We start from the raw sequence: 26,079 nt of genomic DNA, 5'->3' as shown, positions 1-26,079 counted from the left end.
CGACAGGAAAGGTTCCATAATCTAATAACAACGCTAGATCAGCCATTTCACGAGAACTGAAATTTATAAAAATTCTGCAAATATTTAAAATGATCCATGCTGATATGAATACATTGCGGACTATTTTAAAAATTTCCGTGTGTACATTATGGAAGACAATATTTAACCAGTTATTATAATTAACAAACCACAGTTACTGAATTAACAGGCTGATTTCAATTGTTAATCGTGAGGAGATACTAAATTGAAGGACAAATATTTCCACCATCACATCAATTACTTCAGTACCAGTTTTTTTTTCGCAATTATGGATTAAAAAAGAAGCTTATTTCAAAGAAATTCTTAGGTAGATACAGTACGTGTAATAAATTTATTGATTGACTTCTGGTCCCGCTCTCTTTTAAACTCATTCTATAGATTATTTTATAGGATATAAAGGTCAGGACTCTGCTGGTCACTCCATAACAGTAAATTCTTCCTCACTCAGGTATTGGAAAATTAATGCACTATAAAACCGACGTATATTAGCATTTTCTGGATGTATCATTGAATGGTTTAATTGATTTTCTACTTATTCGAAAACAGTACCTTTGATACGCTCCCTTTACACCTAAATAAGTATTATAAAGCAGTTTCTTTGGTGAAATTCATGTAATAAACCAAAACTTAAAACTTGTTGGAATGGGGTAGTTGATGACGGATATAAAGGAAAATGATGAACAGTGAAACATATAAAAAGAATATTTTTTTATTCATATACATTTTCGAGAAAATAATTTTAAAGCAATAAACAAAGTTTACAATTTCATCATTTTTGGGATAAAAAATAATTTACAAATTAACCTAAATTATGCAAACCCAAATTCTACCGCAATGCAACTAAAATTAAAGCTCTTTAATTTACAATGAAACATTTATTCTTAGACTAATATTTTATAAACTCCGAAACAAACAAAAAAATTACATTTACAACACACTTTGGTCTTATAGTACATCGAAATTTTTTTAATAGACGCTCGAGTTGAATATTTTCATTTCTCTACTTTTTACAAACTGAAAAATCACAGTCAATGTCTTGAAATTAGAAATAAAGAAAAATAAAGCAATATATAAATATGTAATTTAAAAAAAAAACAAAAACTATATATATCCTTAATTTGATAAAATAATTTCGATGTAATATGGAAATTTTTAAAAGAACTAAGCATCCTTCTTAACAATTTCGATAAGTTCGTTTACTGATTTACTCAATAATCGTAAGTCGCCTACGGGTCCGAAAGACATTTCCTTTTTAGTTTCTTCTGAACTAGTATTATCACAAGAAGTACTTTGAGTTTCTGTATCACTATCACTTTTAGTTTTACTAATAGTAGAATCGCCAGAAGCGGTTTCTTTCGTCGAAGAACTCGGATCGGCTTCTTCTTTTGAATTATTTTTATTAGGCGCTTCATCGCATTTATCTAGAAATAAAAAAATACCAGCATCAAAATATGACAATTTAAAATTACTCTTAAATATTTTCTCGTAAAATAAGAAATTCAATTCGTTTGTTGGTTTAATTTCCTAACAAACCATTACTATACCAACAGACAAAATTACATTATCTGGTCTTTTGATATGAACCAGCAATGTAATGAAGGCTCGAAGGACCAGACACTCTGAAATTGTGTCTGGGCTGTAATGGTTCCATACCAGTAGCTATTAATATTTTTGGCTGTAAATGTGAGATATTTTATGTATATCTTTAATGTAGTTCATCAATGAATTTATTGAAATAATATAAAATGTCAATATTTACCATCTAATTCAAATTTGAGTATCTCCAATTTAATGCTACTCTGTACTTGTTTGAGAGTAGCAAGTAATAAGGGTGGAGGGACTGCTTCTGGACTATTATATACCAATATTAAAGCCCTAATATCACCTGTAAGTCGTTTGGCCATTTTTAAAACATTTAAAGAACCAACTTGCTCGCTTAGCGATACAACAGTGTTGTCTATCATAGTTAGTGTTTGTTCGGTAAGGACGTGGGCAGATACCTAGAAAAGATCAATTTTCAAATATATTCTTATAAATGAAGTCATTTTTAAATTAGTAATTGTCATCTATTCAATATCTATTTTTGTACTCCCAACAGTGTAGTATGGAGTGGAGAATCCACTTTTGAATTATTTCTTAATTCCGTTTTTTACAAAGAAAATTAAATCTAAGTCATACAGAATTCCATACATTACTCAATCATGCTTGTTATGGATATTGTTTAGAAAAATCTTCAAACATGAATCTGAAAATTGGAACTTACTTTGGGAAAAAATACAGTCAAAAACTCATAAATAATATCTACATTCAAGGCGGGTCTTTCATCTAACAGTACTGCATCCACGTAGTCCACAAAATAGTTACATGTTGTTAACATGTTTATATACTTTCGATCTATATTCTGAAAAAATATAAATTAGCTTATTTTATTTATAGTAGGGTGAATATGTTCTGTTTTAATATTTTTTAATAACTTTTTTGTAATTTTAACCACTATTATAGAAAATGCAGATATTCAACAAAATATGTACAAGAGAAGTTTGAAAGATAACCCAAAAATAATTATAGGGCGTAGTTTCCTCCTCCGGGTGTCAAATTCTGCTTGATTGATGTGCTTTGAATCTTTATTTCCGTTTGATTGAAAGCATTTCATATTTCCAGGAATCTAAGGGATATCTCATATAAATTGTGAAATGGATTTTATGAAGATTACTTACAATCTGGGCTATATAATGGTCATACCATTGCTCAGATAACAATTTCCTCAAAGCTATGTTAGATGATTGGAGTCGAGTATTGTTATGAATGAAGAAAACATTTTCTGATATAAATCTGTAAATCTGCACTTAGATTTTTATATACAAATATTTGATTTGGAACTGGATGTCGCTAAATTGGTCTTTATTTGCATCAGTGACCTAGTCTTTGATTTCTTTCTGTCTCTTCAAACATTGTTAATTCTCTAAATCAACAATAGTGGAATTTTTTATAGTGAAAAGTCTTCTCCAACTAACGTAATATCTGCAGCACAATCTTATAGGGCAAAATTATGATTTTTATACAGATTGGTTTTGATTAAAATGGCATATTTAGATAAAATGATTCACAAATAAATCATTTCCTGCATGTTGGAAGTATTGGAAGTTATCTCTTTAAAAGGAGAGAAAGAAACACTTAAGGATATAACTAAATTAAATCGAATATAATACAATTATAATTAAGAACATAAAGCACCTACCTGAGCTTTATAAATATCCAACCACAATTTTGGAAAATATGTGGAATGTAATGGTACAGCTTCAAAACCAACAATAGCGCTTAAATTAATCAGTACTTCAGGGACAGAATCATTATTTACAGCTAATCTAAATATCATATCTATGAAATCGTGATAAGGGTTATAGAATTTATCCAATGCTAAATCATAATCCGGATCAACGCCCTGAAAAAACAAATAGAGTGAATATACAGAAATTTTACTAAATAAGTGTAATACACAAAACAGTAAATTAAATTTTGTACATTCTTACCCTGCTACATTCTAGTTGATTATGCGGTACTGTCATTTGTACCATAGGCCTTAAAGGTCTGGCCCCTCCTTTTCCAGTCAATAATGGTAGCGAGTGTCCTTTTCTTGGAAAATACGGTCCTAATGGAACTGCATCCTGACTGTCTTGAAAAGCCGAATGACAATGGGACAACAATGGTACCAGTACTTGCATAGTTTCTGCCGTCATTATCACAACAAATTCTTTAAGTACGTCTAAAATATAAGTTACATGAGATTATTATATAATATAAATTAATATTACAAAGTGATGTAAAAAAGTTTTAAATGTTGCATCACGTAAATGCACTTTTCAAAATAATAAATATGAAATGTAAATAATTAGATGTTTAGGCACTAGCGACATATAAATGCATTAAATTTAAATAGAAGATATCAGGAGTTTTCATCCCCTAGGCTCAGTTGAGGTTTGGCCGCCGTCACCCTGAGCACCACAAATTAAACTAACTATCAACCATACCATTTATTGTCAATTTGTGTGAACAGTGTTGTAAATAAATTCCTAACTCAAGGTTGAGTGTATTTTCAAAGAATGTGAAATTTTAATTAAAATAAAAGGGGTGTATTGTATTGGGATACAAAAATGGCTAATTATAAAATATAATTGGAAAAAAATGAGTCTAATAGGAAAACCTACGCAACAGCAAACTAAACCATTAAAAATGGAAACAGACCCTTTTTAAATTAAAAAATACGGATAAGAAAGATATTGCATTTTACATAATTCAATGACAATTTTTTCTTACCTATACACAAAGTTCTCATTTCTGGAGGATTATAGGTATTCAATAATGTAGCCAGCTTCCTTAGAACTTCCAACCAGTCTTTTGTAGCCAGTAAAATACCCCGAGCATCTTTACTATCTCTATACAATCTTATACATTGCATGAGATCTTGCATTATGTTAAGAATGTCCAACATATCACCTACCACATGACATGCAGTAGCTTCGTGTAGCATCAAATGCAAATTTTGAAAACACTAAAAAAATATTTATTCAATTTTTTCATTTATAACAATTTTCAGAAGAGAAATTCGTGAAATAATACTAAAGTATTTTAACACTGCAGTTCAACTAAATGGTAAATATCAAGTAGAACAAGAGATAAGTTTCAAAGCTATAATTTTTGCGTAATTATTAGTACTGTTAATATTTTAACAAATTCCAATCATTTACTATAACTGCCATTTTTTCTCATTAAAGCTATACAATACTGTGCTTCAATGACTCCATTCACTGCATATTATATTCATGAAAGTAAAACTTACTTCAAACACAATTTGTAAACCACCATTATAAACGACATAAAGTTTGTCATCATTCGTTTCTAATAATATCCTAAATGCTGAAATTAATGTACCCCAACTTGTTCTTCCATCAAGACACTGAAAAATTAATATATAATGGAAGTAAACATATACAGTAATAAAAAATTTTTCATGGACATATCAATTTAATGTCCAGTGAAGTTCTCACTACACTTTCACTGTAGTGTATGTTTGCGAGGATTTGTCTTTGACTAGGATGGCTTTCACTAATTAATTTTAAATTACGATTATGAATAAAAACCAATTTTTCTTAAACCTATTGTTTAGGGTTGAATTTATGGATTCAGAAAGACTGTCACAATAAGCTTGAGTTTAAAAATTGTAACGCCAGTAAAATCCAAACACTAAAAAATACTTTACCTGTAGGTAAGTCATCAATGTATTCTTTCTAAAACTATAAATTTCTCTCTGTTCTGCTTCTGAAGCGTCAGGATGTTTTATTACCATCAGTTGCATTAATTTAAATAATTCCTCTACAGCCTAGAAGAGAATCAAGATAATACGCATTTACATCCAATTTTGTTATTTGAATTAATATTTATATATACCTGTGGATATTGAGTTGGGTGAGGAGTTATGTTTTTAAACGCCCATTGTAAATTTTGATGTTGGGCCAAACTTCTAGTAAAAGCTCTGGATTGTTGGCACATCATTCTAAGTAAACCATAGTATGCTGGTAACATGGCTCTATTATACATCACTATTTCTTGATCATCGTGATCCGCTCTAAAAATATGATTATAAAGAGATGGTTCTAAAGTAGATTATGATGTAATTTCGACAATTTCTTTTGTTATATTTTAGGCACAAATGAATTTTACAAGAAAAAAATCTTTTTAGTTTGGCTGTCTGATTTATTTCTTTTTTCTGACCTTTTTTTTTATTTCATAGATTTTCCCTGATTATAGGTTTTACTTACAAGATGTAATTAAATGCAATATTTTTAGTCACATGCGCGTTTTGGAGCATCAATTGAACATTTTCCGGACAGTCTGTACAAACGTGATTCCAAAATGCTAGTAAAGTCTGTTTATTATGGTAAGCTGGTATGGACGGTTCTGATAACTTTGGGTGAAACAAATGCCACAGCTGCATGAAATACTGTCCAAACTGAAAAATAAGTTCAATCCTATAAAATATATACAAGCATTCAACAATTTCATTTTGCAAATAATTTATATCTAAAACTTTGTTACGGATATTAAGGAGAGTAAATTCATAAAATTACATTTACTAGTTTGCAGTAGATTCAAATGACTCACCATTAATTTCTCAGTCCTTGAAATGCAGCAATACATCATTAAAGCAAAGTAAGTAGTCAATTTCATAGTCCCATGTTGCTGCATATCGGTATAATGTTTGGCAGTTTGTAACAGTCTTAAGAGAGCGATATAAATTTGATGCAACACTGTTGTGGCCTCAGGAGATAATTGTGGCTCTCTGTTTGATCTATGGGTAGCTCTAAAACCTTGTCTAAAAGGGGTACTCGGAACCAATGATACCAATAGGTAGCCTGCAGCTAGAAACAGTTATAACTTAAAAAATTATAGATCCATTGCTATACTTTTTAGTTTTATAATTTAGATATTACTAAACAAAATATTAAAAGCAAAGTATTATTTGTTTATCACCATTACACAATATTGTAAGAAAATTTAAGAAACAGAAATATCAGAGTGAAATCGTTAACATAATTGTGTAAGTTACACTAGAACGTCACGATAATTTATAATAATCTTAAATGTTCCATTGGATTCCCACTTTTTATTAGAGTATAGTGGAAACGTGTAAAAGAGAATGTCTTTTTTTCACGTTTACTTTCTCTAAGTTAAAGCGCTATGAGCTGAGATATTGTAATCCTAAGAAATGTATATAAAACATGAAAATTTTGTCTCTTCAAACTACAAGCTATCTAAGAAATGTTTTTCAGATAACATCAGTTGCATGAGTTTTTTTAATGTGTAATTCTATTAAATTAGAAAAAAAATAAAAGCAAATAGTTAAACATTTCATGGAATTTCGAGAAAATTTCTTACAATACTCACATATTTATAATATAAATGTACCTAAGAATAAAAATAAGATTACTTACTGTTCCGCACTCTCTGATTATTATGAGCAATTAAAAAATGTTCTAGCCAAGAATCCATTGAGCCAAGTACCCAAGAGTGAACTAAACGATTCCTTGTAACTTGTAGAGCAAGCCAATCTAGTGCTAAATATGGACAGCATTCAGCGGCATCCCAAACTTTCTGAAGAACTAATTGTGTAAAACATGGTTGTTGGGATGAATTCTGAGCACTTGTTTCGGTGAGAAGTGTGAGAATTTTGAAAAATGGTTGACATCCCTAATAACACAAAAACCTTTATATATATATATATATATATATATATATATATATATATATATATATATATATATATATATATATATATATATATATATATATATATATCAATCTGCTATTGAAATTTAGAAAACAAAAAAACACACTGGATATTTTGAGTATTGTTATCAGTATGTAAAATAATGACCAGTGTTAAATTAACTTACATAACTACTTTAAATATTTACGAATCTAGGAATAATTACAAAGATGAATGTGAATGAAAATATATAATACCTTAGTAGTACCAACTATAATAAAAGTTTCCTATTTAAGAGGAAAGATGAGTCAAAATAAATATTATGGAAATAAAATATCTGAGAAGTATGGATTGAAATAAATAATGGAGATTTTAACAAAATAACAAAACAAACATCAATAATAGAATAAGTGAATAAGAATCAGCTGCATTGGTATAGGCATGTAATAAAAATGAAGACAGATAGATGAACAATTAAAATAATAGAGACACTATTAAAAACGAAGAAAGTAATGGATAGATCATATAAAGGAAGGAATAAAAAAGGAACAATTTTAGGATGATTAGAGAAGATAAAGGAAGAAGTGGGGACAATCTTCATGTAAAAGAAAAAAGAGAAGAAGAATACAAACATTCTTACCTCAGAGTTTCTCGATATAGCCTGTGATATCATACAGATGATTAACTGCGCCAATTGATTATTCCCTCTACAAATTGAATGAATTAAGTTTCTAGTCTGTTGTAAATTGATGTTGTCCTTAATCTGTTGATAAAAAAATGTAAAACCTTTGCCACCAGCTATAGCTGCATAGTCTTTTTCGCTAAGTTGAAGTTTTCCGCTGGAATCTCGACTTTTTTCAACCAGTGACGCTATTAGCGTAATCATTTTATCTAGAGAGGCAGGTTTATATTTGTCCGTTGGCATAGAAACTACTTCTTCTTCTTCTTCACCTTTGAAATAAATGAAGTTTCAAATAAAATTTACACTTGAATTTAATTATTTATTTTTTTCCCTAATCATATCATTATTACAAATGCAAAGTAACAAATATGAAAAACCCATTTTTAATTTTGATTTATAATTATCACTTTAGAATTGACAAATATTCGCCTTTTTTCGCTTTAAGAGGGAAAACATTAGTGAAAAAACTTTTACTGTACACTACAATTTGTGAGGCAAACAACATATGTACCCACCTTCACTAACATCTACAAAATCGTTTGATTTTTGACCCAAATAAAAATGTATCATGGAATGGATAGCACCTACTGCTAACAAAAATTTTGATTCTTCCTCTCCCATTTTACTAAACTCATAAAGGAATCCAAAATATTCAGTGAGATGTTTCAAATGAGCTTTGGCGCCATGTTCCATTAAGGATAATAACGTTTTGATAAACCTAATAACAAAAAATAAAATAAACATAATCAGTTTTAAATTTGGGATTAAGAACTAATGGAGAAAATTTTACCTAGTAACACATGAAGCGTTTCCAATTTTGGCAGGATCTACATTTCCATTCTCCTCTTTAGTCCACTCTTTTCCATCTTCCAATTGAAGGTACAATTTCGAATGTGATTGTTTTAGTCGTTGTATTACATGAATGCAAAGCCGTTGGAACATCTGCCTCACCATCTGATTTGGACATTTTAGCAATACCTGTATAGGCCACCAAGTGTCCTGTGCCATATGATCTAGGAACCATATGCACGCTTCTTGACAAGCGTTAAATTGTTTTGTGACTAGTTCTACCCATTGTACCATCGTCGGTTTTTCCTTGGCATGAATAAATGTTTCTAAGCAAAAATAAAATCAAAATAAAAAAACAAAAAATATGCAACAACAGTTTTACCTATGAAAAATGTTGTAGAGAGCTGAGCAGCTTTTTGAGTGATATTCGGTTCTATTGGTAAAATAGTTTGAGGAATATAACCGCATATTTGCCACATGAAATTAAAGTACGTATGTTCGAAAATATTTTTATCTTGAATAAAATGCATGTTATCCTGCCAGATCCAATCTTCTAATTCTTTACTGAGTTCAATGGTCATGGTCGGAGTGGGGGAACTTGCAATGTTTTCGCAGCTATCACCTGTCGTTGAAGGACTCCTAAAAGATAATATTTGCATTATTTAAAAAAAGCTAAGCAAATCATAACAAAATTTTAGTTCTTAAAAATACTATATCCTCACATCTATAATGAAAAAGAAAAGCACTCAAGGTATATTGGGTTTCCCATCACAAACAAAGTAGTGGAAGGTGTAGCCTGTTTTTAATTTGATCCAAATATATTTTGAATCTATTGATTCTACAGAAACTAGTGATAATACGATTTTCCACGAGAAATTTCATGGAACATACCACAAATTGGAAAACATTTTTTAAATTAATTATATCCTTACCTTTGATTATTAGGTTCAGCAATAGGACACCTTTCATAAAATAACATGTAAGCACTATTAGTCTTTTCAAAACTAAAATCCATAAATTTATCTGTGACACTATCGTATGTCTTACTAGTCATTTCTCCTCCGAAGCATTCAGCTGCTATTTGATTAGGATCAAATGGTTTAACTTCAGCATCATTGAAAAGAAACCATTTGTCTCTTGAACCGGCAGTACGATCTTTAATAAAACTATAGTAATGACCACCATCGGCTGTACCTATGAAATATATTATATAATAATATACCTACTGGAGAATTGTAACTTTTACAGTATTGGAAAATATACTAAGCTTAGGAATATAAATATAAGATTCATAACCAGCTCTGGTTTAATTTACCAGTGCAAATTTATGTAAGTATCAAAAAAAAAGCAAAAAGATGTATGTCAAATCCAATAGCTTTGAGGTTTATTGTGAGCAAAATACAGATCTTGTTGAAATCGTGAAATGTCATAAACAAACATAAATTAAAATTTAATTAACCAAAGCAAACCGAGTTCTAAAACTTTCTCACAAATTTCTACTATACTCTCATATATTTTGTATAATGTTTTCCAATACTGCGAATAACAGCAATTAGAATTAGATAAATAATATACATATTGTGACCTCTTACAATAGAATATAATTATATATATATATATATATATATATATATATATATATATATATATATATATATATATATATATATATATATATATATATATATATATATATATATATATATATATATATATATCTTACCTGTATGAACTGTTACCCCTATAAGATCGTATTCATACTGTTCATTTTCGGTGTTCTCATTATCAGTATTTTTCTGTTTATCCTCTTGGTAATGTTGAGTCATTAACTGTTTTTCTACATACCCCGCCATGTTCAGTCTCAATGGGAAGGAAAAGTGTGTATTAACCTTTTCTTTGAGCATCGTCAACATATTAAAAGTGTATCGCATAGTATTGAAACATAAAATGTGTGGTAACTTTTTAAAACATGCTCGTTTTTCCGCTCTCACTTTCTTTCCACATTGAGAACAAGTATACATGTTATCACCTTCGAGTGTATCTTTCACGGTTACTTCGTCTAAAGATTCGTAGAGATTTCGCATGTCGGCTACTTGACATCTAACTGTGTAAAATTCTTCTAATGTCCTACTCACGTGATCACAGTCTAAAGAAACTACATTATTGCTTAGAGTACCGCAAAATAAATTTTTAATAACTTCTTTTAAGGCAGGAGTCATCTCTTCTAATTTACTAACCTGTAAATAATAGTAATAAGTAGTTTTCTTGTCTTATACAAAATTAACTAACCAAATCTATGAAAAATTCAGCCATATCTTTTTGTTCGGCCGTATTCAGTGGTTGGTGATCCATAGAATACACTTTGCAGAAACTTCTCGGATTATAAGCTTTCCTTTCACTCTCTAGTAAATAAGCAAACATTCTTTGAAGTTCCTTAAGAGTAGGTTCATGTTTTGCTTGTTCAGTATTGGCAGCTAAGATGGAAGCTCTGGTTTGAGGCATCATATAGAGATGTTGCATACAAGAAGCCATATAACATGTTGCTCCCAAATTTGTTAAACCTACAATAAGTATTGCAATTACAACATAAATATAGCTAGAAAGAAGTATTCAGTATTTACCGACATAGCCACACTCTGATCTACCGTCTTCGTGAGGCCAATAATCCCAAGGATAAGGTGAATTCGGTCCTGGTTGGTGCTGTTTCAACAATTTTTCATGTAGTATGGCGAATGTTTCTGGAGAGCCTTTTACTAATTCTACCAATAAATCGAAGGCAGATGTTCTGGATCTGGGAGATTTGCATTTAGGAACATGTCGTAGTTTTGGGTTCGGTAAGGCAAAAAGAAAATCAAACACCTAAAAACATTTTTTTCATTCCAGAAATTTACCTCAAGGCATGCACAATCCCTTATAATCTATGTACACAAATTTCTATATGCTTGATGTTAGAATTATAATAATAAATTTTAAAAATGTGTTACTTATTTACCTCACATAACAATTCTTGACCCAATTTGCTCGATTGAAAAGGCGGTTTGTGTTTAAGTAGATTTGTCATTAAATTTAATAAACCAATCAGGCCATCATCATCTACAGTTTGGTGTCGTGTTTCGAGATAATCTCTAGATAAAATTGATCTTGCGATCTTTTGTGTTAATTCGTTTATGTCTATTACACAATTTTGAGGATCATCAAGACTTTCTTTCACCAATTCATCTGGTAAACTATCAACTAGACGAGATACTAGCCAGAAATAATCACGACAAGCGGGTCCGTATGGTTCTTTTCCTTCTTCAGGAGCTTGTAAAGCCTAAAGACATGCGTTATTAATTGAGATACAGATTAGGAGTACTATTTGTTAGTCATTGATTTCCAAACTTAGGATTTTTTTATCTTGAATAAAATAAAATTAACAATTTTAATGTTGTACAAAAATGAGCTACCAGAGATTACGAAAGTCATTACAACTATTTGGCCAACACATGTTAATGATAAATAGCTGAGTTTCATCAAAACGTCTCAGAACCATAACAAATGCATACATCAAACCATACTCTACACATACTTAAACATAATATGTTACCTCCATCTTTTGAGGTCTCATACTTTCGGCAGTCTCCAAATATAGTAATAATTGTGATAACATTGGAGCTATAAGACTATTTTCAATAGGTTCACGACTAGAAGAAACTCCTAGACACAATCTATAAATTGCTGAGCAAACTTCTCGTCTTACAGCTGGTTCTGGATCTTCCAATACCTAAAAAAATTTTATCAATTACAAAAATGTTTGATTTGTTTAAAAGTATGTATTAAATCCGCTTTCTTCAGGAACATTTTTAATTGTAATACATAAATAGATAAAATAACTGAAGAAATTACACCTGTACAATGATTGTCAAAATTGACACAATAGCTTTTCACTCTACATTGCCAATATTTGTTTTTAATGTAATTTTAAAGATTAACCGGAGTTACAAAAGCCTCTTGGTCATTTGAATGCAATACTTTAATCTATTTATGGCAGTTACTTTGCAAATTTAAATATTTCAACTGATCATTGGTTTTATTAATGAAAAATAGATAAGAGACAATGTGTGTGTGATATTTACAATACTAGTAAATAATATTTTGCATAAAAATGATAATGAAGCATACCAGTCTTTGCAACCAATCTGAAAAATTACTAGATTGAAACAACTCCACCCGAGCCTCTTCGCAGCAATGTAACCAAGATACTAACAAAACCATCGCATAGTGAACCACTTGAGCTCTTCCCCAAAATCCTGTTTTATAGTGATTAACGTCTTTAGGTCTTGACGCTTCTTCTAAAATACTCGTTATTTGTGCCAGCATAGATTTAGTGTCTATTAACGCCAAAAAACAATCGTTCAAGTTGGGGATTATTATTTTTTCATTGCGAGATTTTACTGTATCTTGAGATGTAGATTCAACTCCCAAATGACAAAGAATTTTAAGTAGTGAGGCGAGACAATCTTGTTGCCAGTCTGAACAATCAGATCCGTCCCTTTGAAGAATACCTAAAAGAAAACAGTTTATTGTAGCAATATTCAGAGATACACTAAGAAAAAGAAAAGTTAGAACTTAAGGTTGATATGTGGAATTTGTTTTAGTATACAATATGATTAATACGAGTGGATTTTTATATATTATTCGTAACTAAACCATAGATAATTACCAGACATGAAAATATCAAACAAATGGCTTAAGCCACCATGTTTGACAAACTTTCTGGTCCACGATTCCTCATCTCCATCACCTTCATCCGTATATTTTCCTTGATACATTTTTGCACTTAATGATTCCACAATATATAAAGAATACATAAGTTTTTGTGCACTAGACGGGTCTAATAATTCAGACAAGGGTATGTCCAAATACTTAAAACCACGTAATAGTTTAGGACTAGTCGGAAGTAAACTTAGGATGTCCCATACTCTTCTACTAAGAACTTGTGCCTTTGTATGCGGTAGATGACGCTAAAAGACAAGTTTTTGGATAAATGATAAGAGCTATTGAGATTTTGGTTGGTTTTTCTTTCTATAAAGTGTCTTCAAAGATTTCACACAATAATTTTAATGTCAAAAGGTAATATTTTATTATATATAATTATAAAAACTTACCCCTCCTTTAATTTGAATTTTCATTGAACTTAATGTGTGCATTAAAGAAAATAATTGCTCAAAGTAATTTGGCTGCAATAATAGTAGTGTAGGCAAACATTCTCTAGGAGGAGGTGGATGTAAAGAAGGAGCATCCATAAATTCTCGTTTTTTCATATTTCTCGACATCCCCACCGAAATGTAGACAATCTAATAACCAAAAAAAGATTAAAACAATAATTTATTGACTATTGATAATAAAATTCCTATATTTCAAATATAATATGTTCAGTTTTAATTTTGATAGATAATATTACCTGATTATCTTTAAAGCCCATTTCAGCTAAGGTTTTTTCATCACAGTCTATCGTCACTTCTTGGCCTTGTGTTATTATTCTTATCCATGTTTCACCGGGTTTAGTTTTACTTTCAGCAGAATCTCCTTTCATCTGGAAGAACAACTAACAATTAATATTAATACCTATAGATGTTAGTCCTTCAGAGGATACATATTTATTAATATATAATAAAAATTTGGGTGCCAATGAGGCTTATCGCCTAGAGGTACTGGTGGAGTGAGGTCTCTGAAATGTCATGCAGAGGGAAGAAACTCTGTCCTTCAGAAACTACTTTTTTTGGAATAAACTGAACTGCACAACACTGAGGCACATTTGGTATTTTCTTCAATTGCACCATTAAGTTTTTAGAAAATATTTAAATGTTGTTAAGCATGTATTAATTACTTTTGAAATTCATACTCAAATACCTCGCTCGCTGATGGCACCAACTAGTTAACATTTAGATCCGACTACATAATGTGTAGAATTAATACTTATTTTATTAACTTACTTGTTGAATTCCCTCACACCATTTGACAACTTCCGCTCTGAGTTCGGCTATATAGTCGCTATTAAATAAATCCAACAAACATCTTTCGGAAGAGCTCCCTGATTGTACAACTAACCTGATAGGAGTGCTGGGACGATCTCCTAATGAAGCTGAATGACTACCTATACCCTTACCTTCAAGTGCCCATTTTCTTAAATGAAAAGCATACCTAGAAAAAAACAACTAATTATTAAATGAATAAATAAAAAAACATTTATGACTTCAAATAGTGTTTGATTACCTTCTTCGAAAAGTTTCAATGTGCGTTTTCATTAATAGCAAAGCTCGTTGAATACAGAGTAAAGAAGCTTCTTCTGCACCAGTACTGCTAGCTGTCACATCTTCAGAAGCTGCCTTTAGATGTGTCATACACTGCCAGACAAATTGACCTTCATGTTGTAAATTATACCCCATGTAGTAACTATTTATGTACTGTATTGCCGCCATGCTTACTTCTAAAATTTATATTGTCGACGTTCAAAATTAATACTTTTCTAACTAATAATATTGATCATTATTGACACATAATTCAAAATTTACCTGTATTAGAAGCCTTTAAAGCTATTTTCCACATGTGATCCATTCCGACATTTTGATTTTCCTTCTTGTTATCGTTATCATTAGTTAGTAAATTATTCAAACTACATAATTGTTGAAATAAACTAAGGCAAATCATACTAAATTTTTCCGGCGGTAGACTTGGTAAGTGGTGGATGTACAGTCTTTGTAGAGCTTCGATTTTAAGAGCGTGCAATTCTGTAGTTTTGGTTTGGGATAAAAGCCAACTAAACAATTCATCTGAACATTCAGGATCTCGCGCTAGACATTCCCATAAGGTATCAACTTGATCAATAGTTAACCTAAATATTATTCAAATTAACACTAAAATCTATAAATTGAGAACATTACATGCTAATAACTGAACCATATTTTTAAAAAAACAGGGTTTATTAAAAATCAAACAATATTTTTATTTATGAAAAAATGAGCAATTATTGTTACATTATTTAGTACAGTGAGTCATCCATGTTTCTAATTACTGCTGCTTAAAAGTGTACTTAAAATCAGGTTTATTATTTATCTTGATCCATCTGATTTGTACTACTAGCCACTTGAACAAAATTCCTCTAATGTAAAGGAGGCATATAGTACCATATGTGTAACCAAACTATTGACACCTGTATCAACAGAAAGCCAGGATATTGATACACTCTCTAAGAATAATTATTATTAATTGGACAAGATTATGACGCATCATTAAATAAAATATTGTCCAGTTGACGTTCTCTTCCACTTTTGGGTAAAACAGAGATGGTATGCTAAGCTAAGCTGGGAAGTAAATTTTTTTGCATATCTTGACTAATGCTGTAATTACAACTACGGGAAAATTCTTGCTACAGTACAGTGCTTATTTTTGCTATTGTGGACCATCTTAACTTATAAAACTTGGGTGTACCCTCTATCAAAGTACAGCATCAGTGCAACAAAACTTTGAAGAGATATCAAAAAGAAATATACGTTTAAATCACTGGCATCAACTTAAAAATTTGAGACACTTATTTTTTTCTTTCCGAAAACTTTGCATTAATTGTGAAGCACAATGCAATGAATTTTTATTGCATAACATTTCAAAGAAATATTTTATCAATAACTTAGATTTTGAGTCAAAATTCGATCACTAATATATTTGAAAATTTCACTAACTTAAAATTATTGGGAGACACAACTGGTGAGAAAACTGCAGATAGAAAGTGGAGCCTAACTTGAACTTGCATTTGATGAGTGTACATTGGCAGCGATTTACTGGGATTGAGAGTATACACTTTCAAATTATTAAAAAAGTGTGTCATCATGTGATGTTGTCTGTCTGCCCAATGTGTTACATGATGCATATCAAGACCTCGAAACGATGTTAGTAGTTTTGGCAACATCCGTAATGATACAACTACAGACCTGAAATAAGAATAGACTTAGATAAGTCAATAAATCTAAGCCCAGAAAACAAATTATTCATCATAAGCAACTCAATATTTCAAAAATAAACTATATTGAAATTATAAATAGTAATAACATAAATTGTATAAAGATTTATAGTTGTTAATAAATTTGTTACACTTACATGTTATTGGCAAGATTATTCAAGCAACCTTCAATAAACTTCATTCTTATTTCTTTATCAGGAGTATAACAAATTAAATTACACAATGTCTTTTCTGCTTCTAAGGCTAATCCTTCTCCTAATTGACAGATCTTGTCGTCCTGTAGTAAATCCCAAAGCAACGTATTTCCAGGCTGACAAACATTATCAACTTTAAAACAAGCCGATAATCTTAAATCTGCACGAACCGGAGTTTTTTCTGGCGGATGATTGAACACATGCAAATTCATACCTGCATGTTCTGTTAATCTGGCAAGTTCATCTTCACAAACGGAATCTTCTCCATCAAAATCTGCCATGTTCTTCTCGGATTTATTGCTCATGCGTGAAGAATAGCTGCCTTCACCGTCACCTTCTACTTCTGCTTCTTCTCCACTTAACATTTCCAAAACATGTCTAAATTATAGTAACTATTTCAACCCCTTATTTTGGGGAATCTGTCCTGATAAATGAAATGAAATACGGAGGAATTTCGAGAAATATATTTCATTTGATTTATCATGTATAAATTATACATATAAAAAGTAACTAAATAGGAGGTTCCTATAATGTAAAAAACAAATTCGAAGGCTGTATATTAATAAATAGCATTAACAATTTTAATTAAATACCTCAAACGTTTTATCAAAAGTAATCAGTCAAAAGAGATAACAAGTCTTAAAATGGAAAATAAATATTAGAGTCTAAACAAAATGTTATGTCTTCTACCTTGAGTGCCTATTCATGTGTGTTTAGGTTCTGGGTACCTCGATGTTGAACGCACTAGATTTAAAAATATAGTTAGCTAGATGTGGCAGTGTATAAGTGAATTATCATTCATAAGAATAGAATAATATCAATATTTCCAATTATTCTTTACTAGTTACTAGCAATGTAAGTTATCAGAAAAAAATTTTTGAAGAGAAAAAATCTTCTGATTATTTGTTAATTTTGAGAATCTATTCTTACAATTTTATTAAATAATTTGACTTCTTAGTGTGATCTCATTATGATTCCTTATCAAAGACAAGTGCTTGTGAATACAGTAAAAGTTCCTTATTCGCGCTTCCTTCATTCGCGTTTTCACTATTCGCGGAGTAAAAAAATGTAACCCAATTCCTATATTCGCGGCTGAAAATTTCTTCATTCGCGTATCTAATAAGTACATACATAATAATAAAAGGATTCCAATAGGTATCCAACCCAATATCCTTTGTAAATGCTATCAAATGGACTAATAAAAAAGTAAAATAGATGTTATAAAAACTTTGCCTAAAGTATGTTGTTGTTAAATGATATTGCCGACGACTTCGACATAAGCCGCCTTCGCCGCAATCGGTGTTTTTTAGAATGTAAATAAACAGAATGAAAGCAACCTTATTATTCAATTATGAAGTACATATACATATTTTAAATGTTGCTGTTCCGTTCTACAGTAAAAGTCGCTTTGCATGCTTTTCGTCTTTCACATTCGTTATAAAAATTGTGATCGAGGACGAGATGGATTCGAGCAGATAGAATCAAGTGACATTCAGGAATTGCTTGAATCGCAAGATGAAGATTTGACTGAAACCGACTTGGAGGAAATGTTAAATTCACAACCTATTGAAGAAGAGGTTTCAACAAGCACTGGGAACGTGACATTTAATTTGAAAAATCTTAGTGAAGGTTTAAGAATGGCAAATGAGCTTTGCGATTTCTTTACATTGATCCGTCTATGGAACGAAGTCTTATTTTTAAGAGGCAAATTGCTAATGCGACTGCTCTGTATCAGTCTGAATTGAAGTAGCTTTTAAAAACTGCCAAGCAAGAGAAAATTACAAAATTCTTCAAACCATTGCCTAAGCCTAAAGATAATTAATCAAAATGTTCAATAACTTCACCTAGGAACGTATCTCCCATAATCCTATACAAATTACCATTCCGTATTCACGGTGTCTGTATTCGCGGCATATTTTTGGAACATATACCCCGCGAATAAAAAGCTTTTACTGTAGTTAAAAAAAGTAAAAGTCTGTTGAGATGTGGTAGAATAGAGTATCTGAGGAATCAGACAACAACATTCCCATAAAATTTCAAGTGATTGGGCATTATTTATCTCACAATCAATTTCTGATCGAAAACTTTTCCTAAAACTCAACCCTCTCAAAGTACCTATTTTCAGTCAGAGAATTTTGTATTTTTTTGACAGATAAACACAAAATAAAACTAAATTACAATGAAATAATAATGAACACCTATATATTAGTGGAATATGACCTTAAAATAACCTTAATTTGTCCTTTTTTTCCATAAAACTTCGATAACCAAGTTATCGTTTTCAGAGACTGAAGGTAGAAGTTTACCTTCAGTCTCTGAAGATGAGAACTTGGTTATCGAAGTTTCATGTTGTAAGAAAATTATTCGTAGAGCAACAATAAGAATTTAAATAGACAGTTCTTGGAGCTTTCTTTAAGTTGAAACCTCTTTTGGGCACAGGTTAATACTCTCCTTAAAAGTTACTTTTCCATTGATAATAAAAATAAACTCATTCACCAAAGGAAATATATTAAAAATATTTTATTTCTATGTAGGAGAGTGGCAAAACTTATTAAAAACATTAACAAAATACAGCATATATATATATATATATATATATATATATATATATATATATATATATATATATATATATATATATATATATAAAATGTTGAAGTATTCATATGAAAGTAAAAATAAATTATTAGACATAATACAAATTGAAATATAAGTTTTTAACATTATCAGCTACAGTTGAAGTTGAATACTAAAATGTGTCTTTTCCCAATTATTATCTTCCTCTTTGGTCCTCTTCAATTGTGCTCCTGATGAGCTGAGTAATCAAAATTTGAATCCTTATAACCTCGATGGCATGACTATGTTATTTTTCAACACTCTCATATATAAAAATGGAAAATAATTTCACTTTTTCTTCATATTCTAGCAGTATAGGAGAAAATTTTTCTTTACATATTTTTTGGATCTTAGGAATCAGGAATATCTAACATTACGTATATAGAATTAATAATTTGCTGACCAAATCAGCTCATAACTTGAATCAGGAAAGTGATACTCACTCAAACTATTAATGTAAATCAATACAGAATAAAATTTTTATGCTTGTTTGACTACTAGAATATGCCGATATAATTATTCAAATTCCTTCTACTTACTTAGACTTTTCAATTTGTACATACCCTGATGTTGAATGTATTGCTAAAAAATTTGGGCAAGCTCCCTCTTTTCCTAATTCACTACAAGAAGAACTTTCTTCTAAATATACAGCTTGCTTCACATTTACATCAAGGTTATTAATTTGAGATACATGAACATTGTGACTAATAATCTTCAAACGATCTTTTATTTCTTGGTCACTGTCAACCTCCACGTCGTTTAGAGCGTCTATGGCAGATATCCTATGGATGCGTTTGTGATTCCCTGTTTGAAAAAAAATTATCATTACATATAAAAGTACACTAGTTAATATCACTATTCTATGGTTCTGGAAATTTTGTGTGAACATATAGACACACCTTTTTGTCTTTTGGCTCTACTTTTTCTCAGCAGTTTTCTTCTTTTTCTCAACTTTGAAGGAGAATCCTCAGTATCAGCTTCATCCTGAGAACTACTAGATGGCATATTTTCGTCAACTTCCGGTAATATGTTAATATTTGACTGATTTTTTTTCCTTGGAAGTATTCTTTTTTCAGTTTTATTTTTACCTTGTCCAGACCATTTTGCATCAGGTGATGATTTTATACTTATTCCTAAGAATTTAATAAAAATATCTGTTACAATGTCATAAATACAAACATTTTTTTTTTCGGAACTTTCAAATTCTCAACTAATAATGTTCCAAACACAATTATACTATCTATTCTTCGTCAGATATGAATGGAAGGCTCGAAGGACCATACAGTGTTTAAACAATAAAATACCAGATAATATTTATTGCTAAGTTAATTTATTGTCTTGAATATGTTATTATGTGCAATAAGTAATGGAACAGAAAAATATAATTCTGACTAATATTTTATAAAAGGTATTTTTGTTATTAGTTTTATTGTTCCATACAAACATTTCTGCTTGCTTTGAATTGTGAAAGTATTTTGCATATTGTATTCAATAGTGAGCATTTGTTAACTAAAATTTACAGAAATTCTAAACAATATATAATTGTCGTAGATCTATTATGAGTACATTACCATCTAGTTCTGAATCTGTACTACTTCCATTACAGTGCACTCTTTCTATAACCTGTTTACGAGCTAATTTGCAAGGTGGAGGACCGCTATTATCAACTACGATTTGGCCATTTTCATCTTCATCAATTTCTACTCCATCTATATCTTCACTTTCACTTTTCCGGCTCTCGGATTGTGCTGAACTTTCCCCCTAAAAAAATATGTGATTCACTTAGATGATGTAAGAAAGACATGTTTATAAATCTGGTATTCCTATTCTTCTGAGATTCTTTTTAAATTGACAATAAACAATTTAAAAGACAAGAACTATTAAAATATTTATAATATGTAAAAATTTTTATATTTGTAAATTATCAGGAAGTAATAAAATCACAGTATGGATTATATATATCAGATAAAGTTTGACACTTTGTAAGTTCCTCATTCTATACCCAAAAACTTCCTGCACTCATTCAAGTGCGGTTTAATCACTTGGGCAAGCCTCACAACTTGCCTAATGACATCAAAAGGTTCAAGCCAAAGCATCTAATCAGCTTCTCCAAAGCATTTGGTAACGTCAAGTGGGGCAGGACGGGCCTATTAGAAGGCCTATGTGCTCAATGGCCCCTTGGTCGCCCAAAATTAACTATGAAGTATGAAACCAAAAACTTTTTGAAATAAGGAAGATGCAGTTGTAAACAGACTACATCTGATTTGGAAAGATAATTTTTATACCAGATTTGTAGTAAAGAAAACTTGTTATAATATAATTATACTTACATGTTCTTCTTCGGAATTACTGGGATCGAGACTAACACTGTTTTCAGAAGATGTGGTACATTTATGTAAGGGTATACCTGCATTTGAAGCAGCCACATTGATAAGACCTATTTCTGGGGCACCACCTCCTCTAGACCAAAGAGCTTTTATCAAAGCTGATGCAAGATACAATGTCTAAAAAAATTCAAATGCAAATAAGCATATTTAAAATCTAAATGTTTTTAATAATCTCAATCAAAACTTGAATCTGTTAATTAATAATAAGAAACAATTATGAAAGTTAGAAGCACATAAAAGCTGGAAATGTAACAAGTTTTAGTGTCCAACAGATGAGTATAGTTAAAAAAAAACAGACTTAAATACATTTTCAGGATTCTTCTAAACCTAAAACTATGTACATGATATTAAATAAGAGAAGTGATTTTAAAAATCATACAATCACCATCTTGATAGGATAAAAATCCAACTTATAAGAGTCAAATGGAATAGATTATTATATAATAGTCAACCACTTATAATAAAATATAGAGTAAAAGGAATACAGACAAGCTGGGAAAATTGGAAGAAAACAGTAAGGACATTAAAAAGTTTTTCATAAAACCATAAAAAATGAAAGCTAATAGAGCAGCAAAAAAAAGAAGAAATGCTAGCAGATGATAGTAAAGTAATACAAAGTTGGAAAGAATATTTAAAAATTTTTCTGGACATAACTCTTATGAAGAAAATGTTGAAGAAACATAAAATTTAGCAAGTGGCCATATCTGGATGCAGGTTACAGATGAATGTCCAATCATTTTAATGGGCAGTGGCACTTTCTACAGTTAATAAGGGCTTGAAGGCACACATTACTGACAGAGAACAGTTGAAGGAAGACTCTAAGCCTGAAATACTAAATAATGGAGCTATCTAATACATGGATACCTAAAAGATGAATTATTTGGCCAGAGTAGGTTTCTGCAGAGGACCCCTAAAATAAATTAATTTTTTGCACTTGTGAACAAGCTAACATGCCGGCGGGCGATACTCAATCGACACAATAAAACATAATAATTTCAGCAAGAGCAACAATTAGGCTGATTAACGATTCACTCGCCAGACAAGGATCAGCAAAACAACAAATAGACCCAGAACCCATTCGTGGTGTAGCCAAATGTGTAGTTAATGTGTAGTTAACACATCTGTAGTCTGCTAGCAAGAAAAACATGAAAATATTTGGCACATCACAAACTAAGGCACTTGGCACTGACCAATCAATTGCTCCACTTGTCCCGCTACATTAGTTGGCCTAGTGACGATCAAAGATTCAAGCCAAGGAACCTGATAGTTTCTTTACATCAATTTTGGTAGTTTTAAGCGGGACATAATAGGCCTATTAAAAGGCCTATGTTCCTGACAAAGAACTATGAAAGAATCTGTCTGGTTTCATTCAATTTGATTTTGATACAATGGATTTTTTGGAAGTATGTAGTATATCCCCAATCTTTCAACTTTATTTTATTGACACATTGCTGACTATTGAATATATTTTAAATCGAGAGAACTAGAAGATATTTATATTGTTATACATTTTGAAGAATTAAACTTACTTGTTCAGTGTGATCTTTAGGTTCAAGTTTAGTTAAGAGGCTGTATAGATGTAGAGTAGGTGCAGCTGCTAAATGTTTCACAAGTCCTGGCAACAAATCGTGGACAGGTTTTGAGCAATGTTTTAATTGTGCAGCTGCCCAAATTACATCCATATGTTCACAAGTTATCCTTCCTTCCATCGCAAGGAAATTTAGGATTATATGACTTTGTTTAATTACCTAAGAATAATTCAAATATACACATATACATTAGTATTAACAAGAATTTGTGATGATTGTGCTATTTGGATGATGTAATACATTTTAGATTAAGAAATCTATTTTCCAAATATAAACCTGCATATGTTATCTTGAGCATTTTTTAATTTAATATTTCTCTTTTTTTTACATAAAACTATGAACAAACCTCTACATGAAGATTCGGTCCAAATATATGAGAAATTATACTATTATTTATTAACCAATCTGCCATTTGTCTTGGAGCTGCTTCAGCTTCAGGCAAAGATTCTCCAACACATATTTCTGCCAATAAACCAATTTGGTTATTTATCTGCGTTATTCCTGCTAGTCTCATCGTTAGTGTACTTGAGATGAAGTATTTAAAAGCCAGATCTAAACCATCTATGTCAAATGCTACATGTGAGTCTAGAGGATCTTTGATAGCATTCCACATGAAATCTACATAAAAACAATAAAACATCCATGATTAGACTGGAGTCATGTATTTGGGAAAGAAATTGATTTTACCTGCCATACTTTTTATTGTTGTTGTGCGAAGATCTTGATCTGAAAGTTTGCACATGTACCTTAGAACACATGATCTTAATGGAACTAACATTGACACCATACTTTTGTAATTCATCCAAAGTTTTAAATTGCAAACTAAAAAGAAATGTGGTTTAAAATTCATTTAATTATGAATAATATGCAAAAATTTTAAATTATATACAAACTAACAATTTATTTCATTTAAAAAAGCTTTTAAATTTTTATTCAACTTTTGCTCTAGTTGCCATGCAATTTACAAGCAACCAAATTTCAGTCAGAATAAACGTTCTCATTTCTGTGGAAAAACTTACTGTCTTGTTATTTATGATTTAGTTATTAGAATTTATTTATTTCACTTTTAAAATTGAGACAATTGCAGCCCAAAAAGGTTTGATTGGATATAATAGAAAACAAGCAATATTTTGACTTTGCATGAAATTACATGTTGCACCAAGTGGCCTTTAAAAAGCAAAATATTTGAGTCTTAAATTGTGAAGGAGATAGCAACATGTTTTGAAGAAGCTGATAAAAACTGTGCCATTTCAAACTGAAAATTGATTGTGTGGGTATTGATAAAAGAGAAATGATCTCCTATATATAATATAATAAAAAATTAACTCACCTATTGATATCATAGCATGTGCAGTAGATATTGGTAATAATTCAGGAGATAATTGAGTGAAGCAGGTAGTCATTGCCAACAATCCTCCCAACTTGCAAAACCAACTAACATTTTTCAATAAATAAATAGGAATTTCAGAATCATGTAAATCACAAAATAAATTTAAATTTTGTATTTCTTGTTGGGTTAATTCATCCAACTTTGCTTGAATTGTGTGCTTATAAGCTACATATAAAGGAAAATTTAATAAAAATATTTTTGCAACCAGTAATAATAATTTATCACGTTCTAAAACCTCCGGATTTTCTTTTTCATCCTCAGGATTTTTAACTGTTTTAGCATCTTTATTTTCCTGATTATTTTCAGATTGTTTATTACCTTCTGTGGATTTTTCTGCCAAAGTTTTCAATTGACTAGCTGCCATATATATTAGCCCTTGTGTAATATAACTGAAGCGTTCAAGATTTTTTGGATCTCTGTAGCAGCACATACATTGTCTGAAACATATGTCATAGTGTGAAAGTATTGATATATTGTTATTTCATGTACTACAAGGTTTAAATTAAAAAAAGTATATGTGAAAAAATCAATATATAACAATTACAAAATAGACATTCTTTCATTTTCAATATTTTAGTAATAAAATAATGTACATAATCTTAATGCAATTTGAAGTCATTACTGTCACAGAATATTTATAAATAAAGGCAGGTTTTAAAAAACTTTTTTCAAAATTGAAAAATTTGGTAATATCAAAATATAAAGTGATTTCAAATAAATTTCTTCTAAGTTATTATTACCTCGCTGGCCAAGTCTGAGCATAAACATAAACAGTATCCACATCTCTGCCTGTTAAAATAGGTTGTTCACTGCTTTCCGCACAAAATTGAGCTTCATCTAAAACGTATATCGTGAAATTTATATGAATTTAATATCATAATATTTTATTTTGTACTAAAAAAATCCCGAATATTGTAAAAAGGTAATTTCTGCTTACATGAAACTAGCAATTGTAGAAAATCAGAGCATGCATCACACATTTTGAATGTTGTATATGAATTTCTGTCGACTTTTAGCCTAAAAATAATTTATTTTGAAGTTGCTTCATACATATATCCACTATTTTGTTGCATTCTATATCATCAAAATATTTTAATACCAAACGTCCACCATATTAAAAACGTACATAATAG

At 30.4% G+C, this 26,079-nt stretch overlaps 1 protein-coding gene across 2 annotated transcripts; it reads right to left on the bottom strand.

Moving 5' to 3' along the window:
• Positions 1-730: 730 nt before the first annotated feature.
• LOC130451830 (ubiquitin carboxyl-terminal hydrolase 34) lies at positions 731-26,079 on the bottom strand. Of its 2 annotated transcripts, none has more exons than XM_056791126.1 (41): positions 25,884-26,079; positions 25,687-25,783; positions 24,887-25,383; positions 24,244-24,378; positions 23,903-24,174; positions 23,497-23,715; positions 21,911-22,084; positions 21,152-21,341; positions 20,480-20,713; positions 20,144-20,384; positions 16,908-17,342; positions 16,493-16,741; positions 15,329-15,648; positions 15,030-15,243; positions 14,750-14,957; positions 14,218-14,349; positions 13,922-14,110; positions 13,477-13,777; positions 12,936-13,318; positions 12,361-12,537; positions 11,767-12,087; positions 11,396-11,633; positions 11,064-11,335; positions 10,498-11,011; positions 9,707-9,968; positions 9,157-9,413; positions 8,776-9,100; positions 8,501-8,703; positions 7,944-8,254; positions 7,029-7,284; positions 6,199-6,455; positions 5,856-6,046; positions 5,485-5,662; positions 5,297-5,416; positions 4,877-4,993; positions 4,354-4,588; positions 3,570-3,802; positions 3,278-3,481; positions 2,303-2,440; positions 1,799-2,039; positions 731-1,460 (listed from the first exon to the last, which is right to left on the bottom strand). In XM_056791126.1, exons 1-41 carry the CDS (start codon positions 25,924-25,926, stop codon positions 1,201-1,203), a joined length of 9,843 nt encoding a protein of 3,280 aa, XP_056647104.1. In that variant the 5' UTR covers positions 25,927-26,079; the 3' UTR covers positions 731-1,200. The 2 variants fall into 2 exon arrangements, with proteins under 2 accessions (XP_056647104.1, XP_056647114.1); XM_056791136.1 differs by having other exon boundaries at positions 16,908-17,321; positions 25,884-26,077.

This window comes from Diorhabda sublineata, chromosome 1 (genome assembly GCF_026230105.1).
Source record: "Diorhabda sublineata isolate icDioSubl1.1 chromosome 1, icDioSubl1.1, whole genome shotgun sequence".
Lineage (NCBI taxonomy): Eukaryota > Metazoa > Arthropoda > Insecta > Coleoptera > Chrysomelidae > Diorhabda > Diorhabda sublineata.
This window is presented reverse-complemented; position numbering and strand designations above follow the sequence as displayed.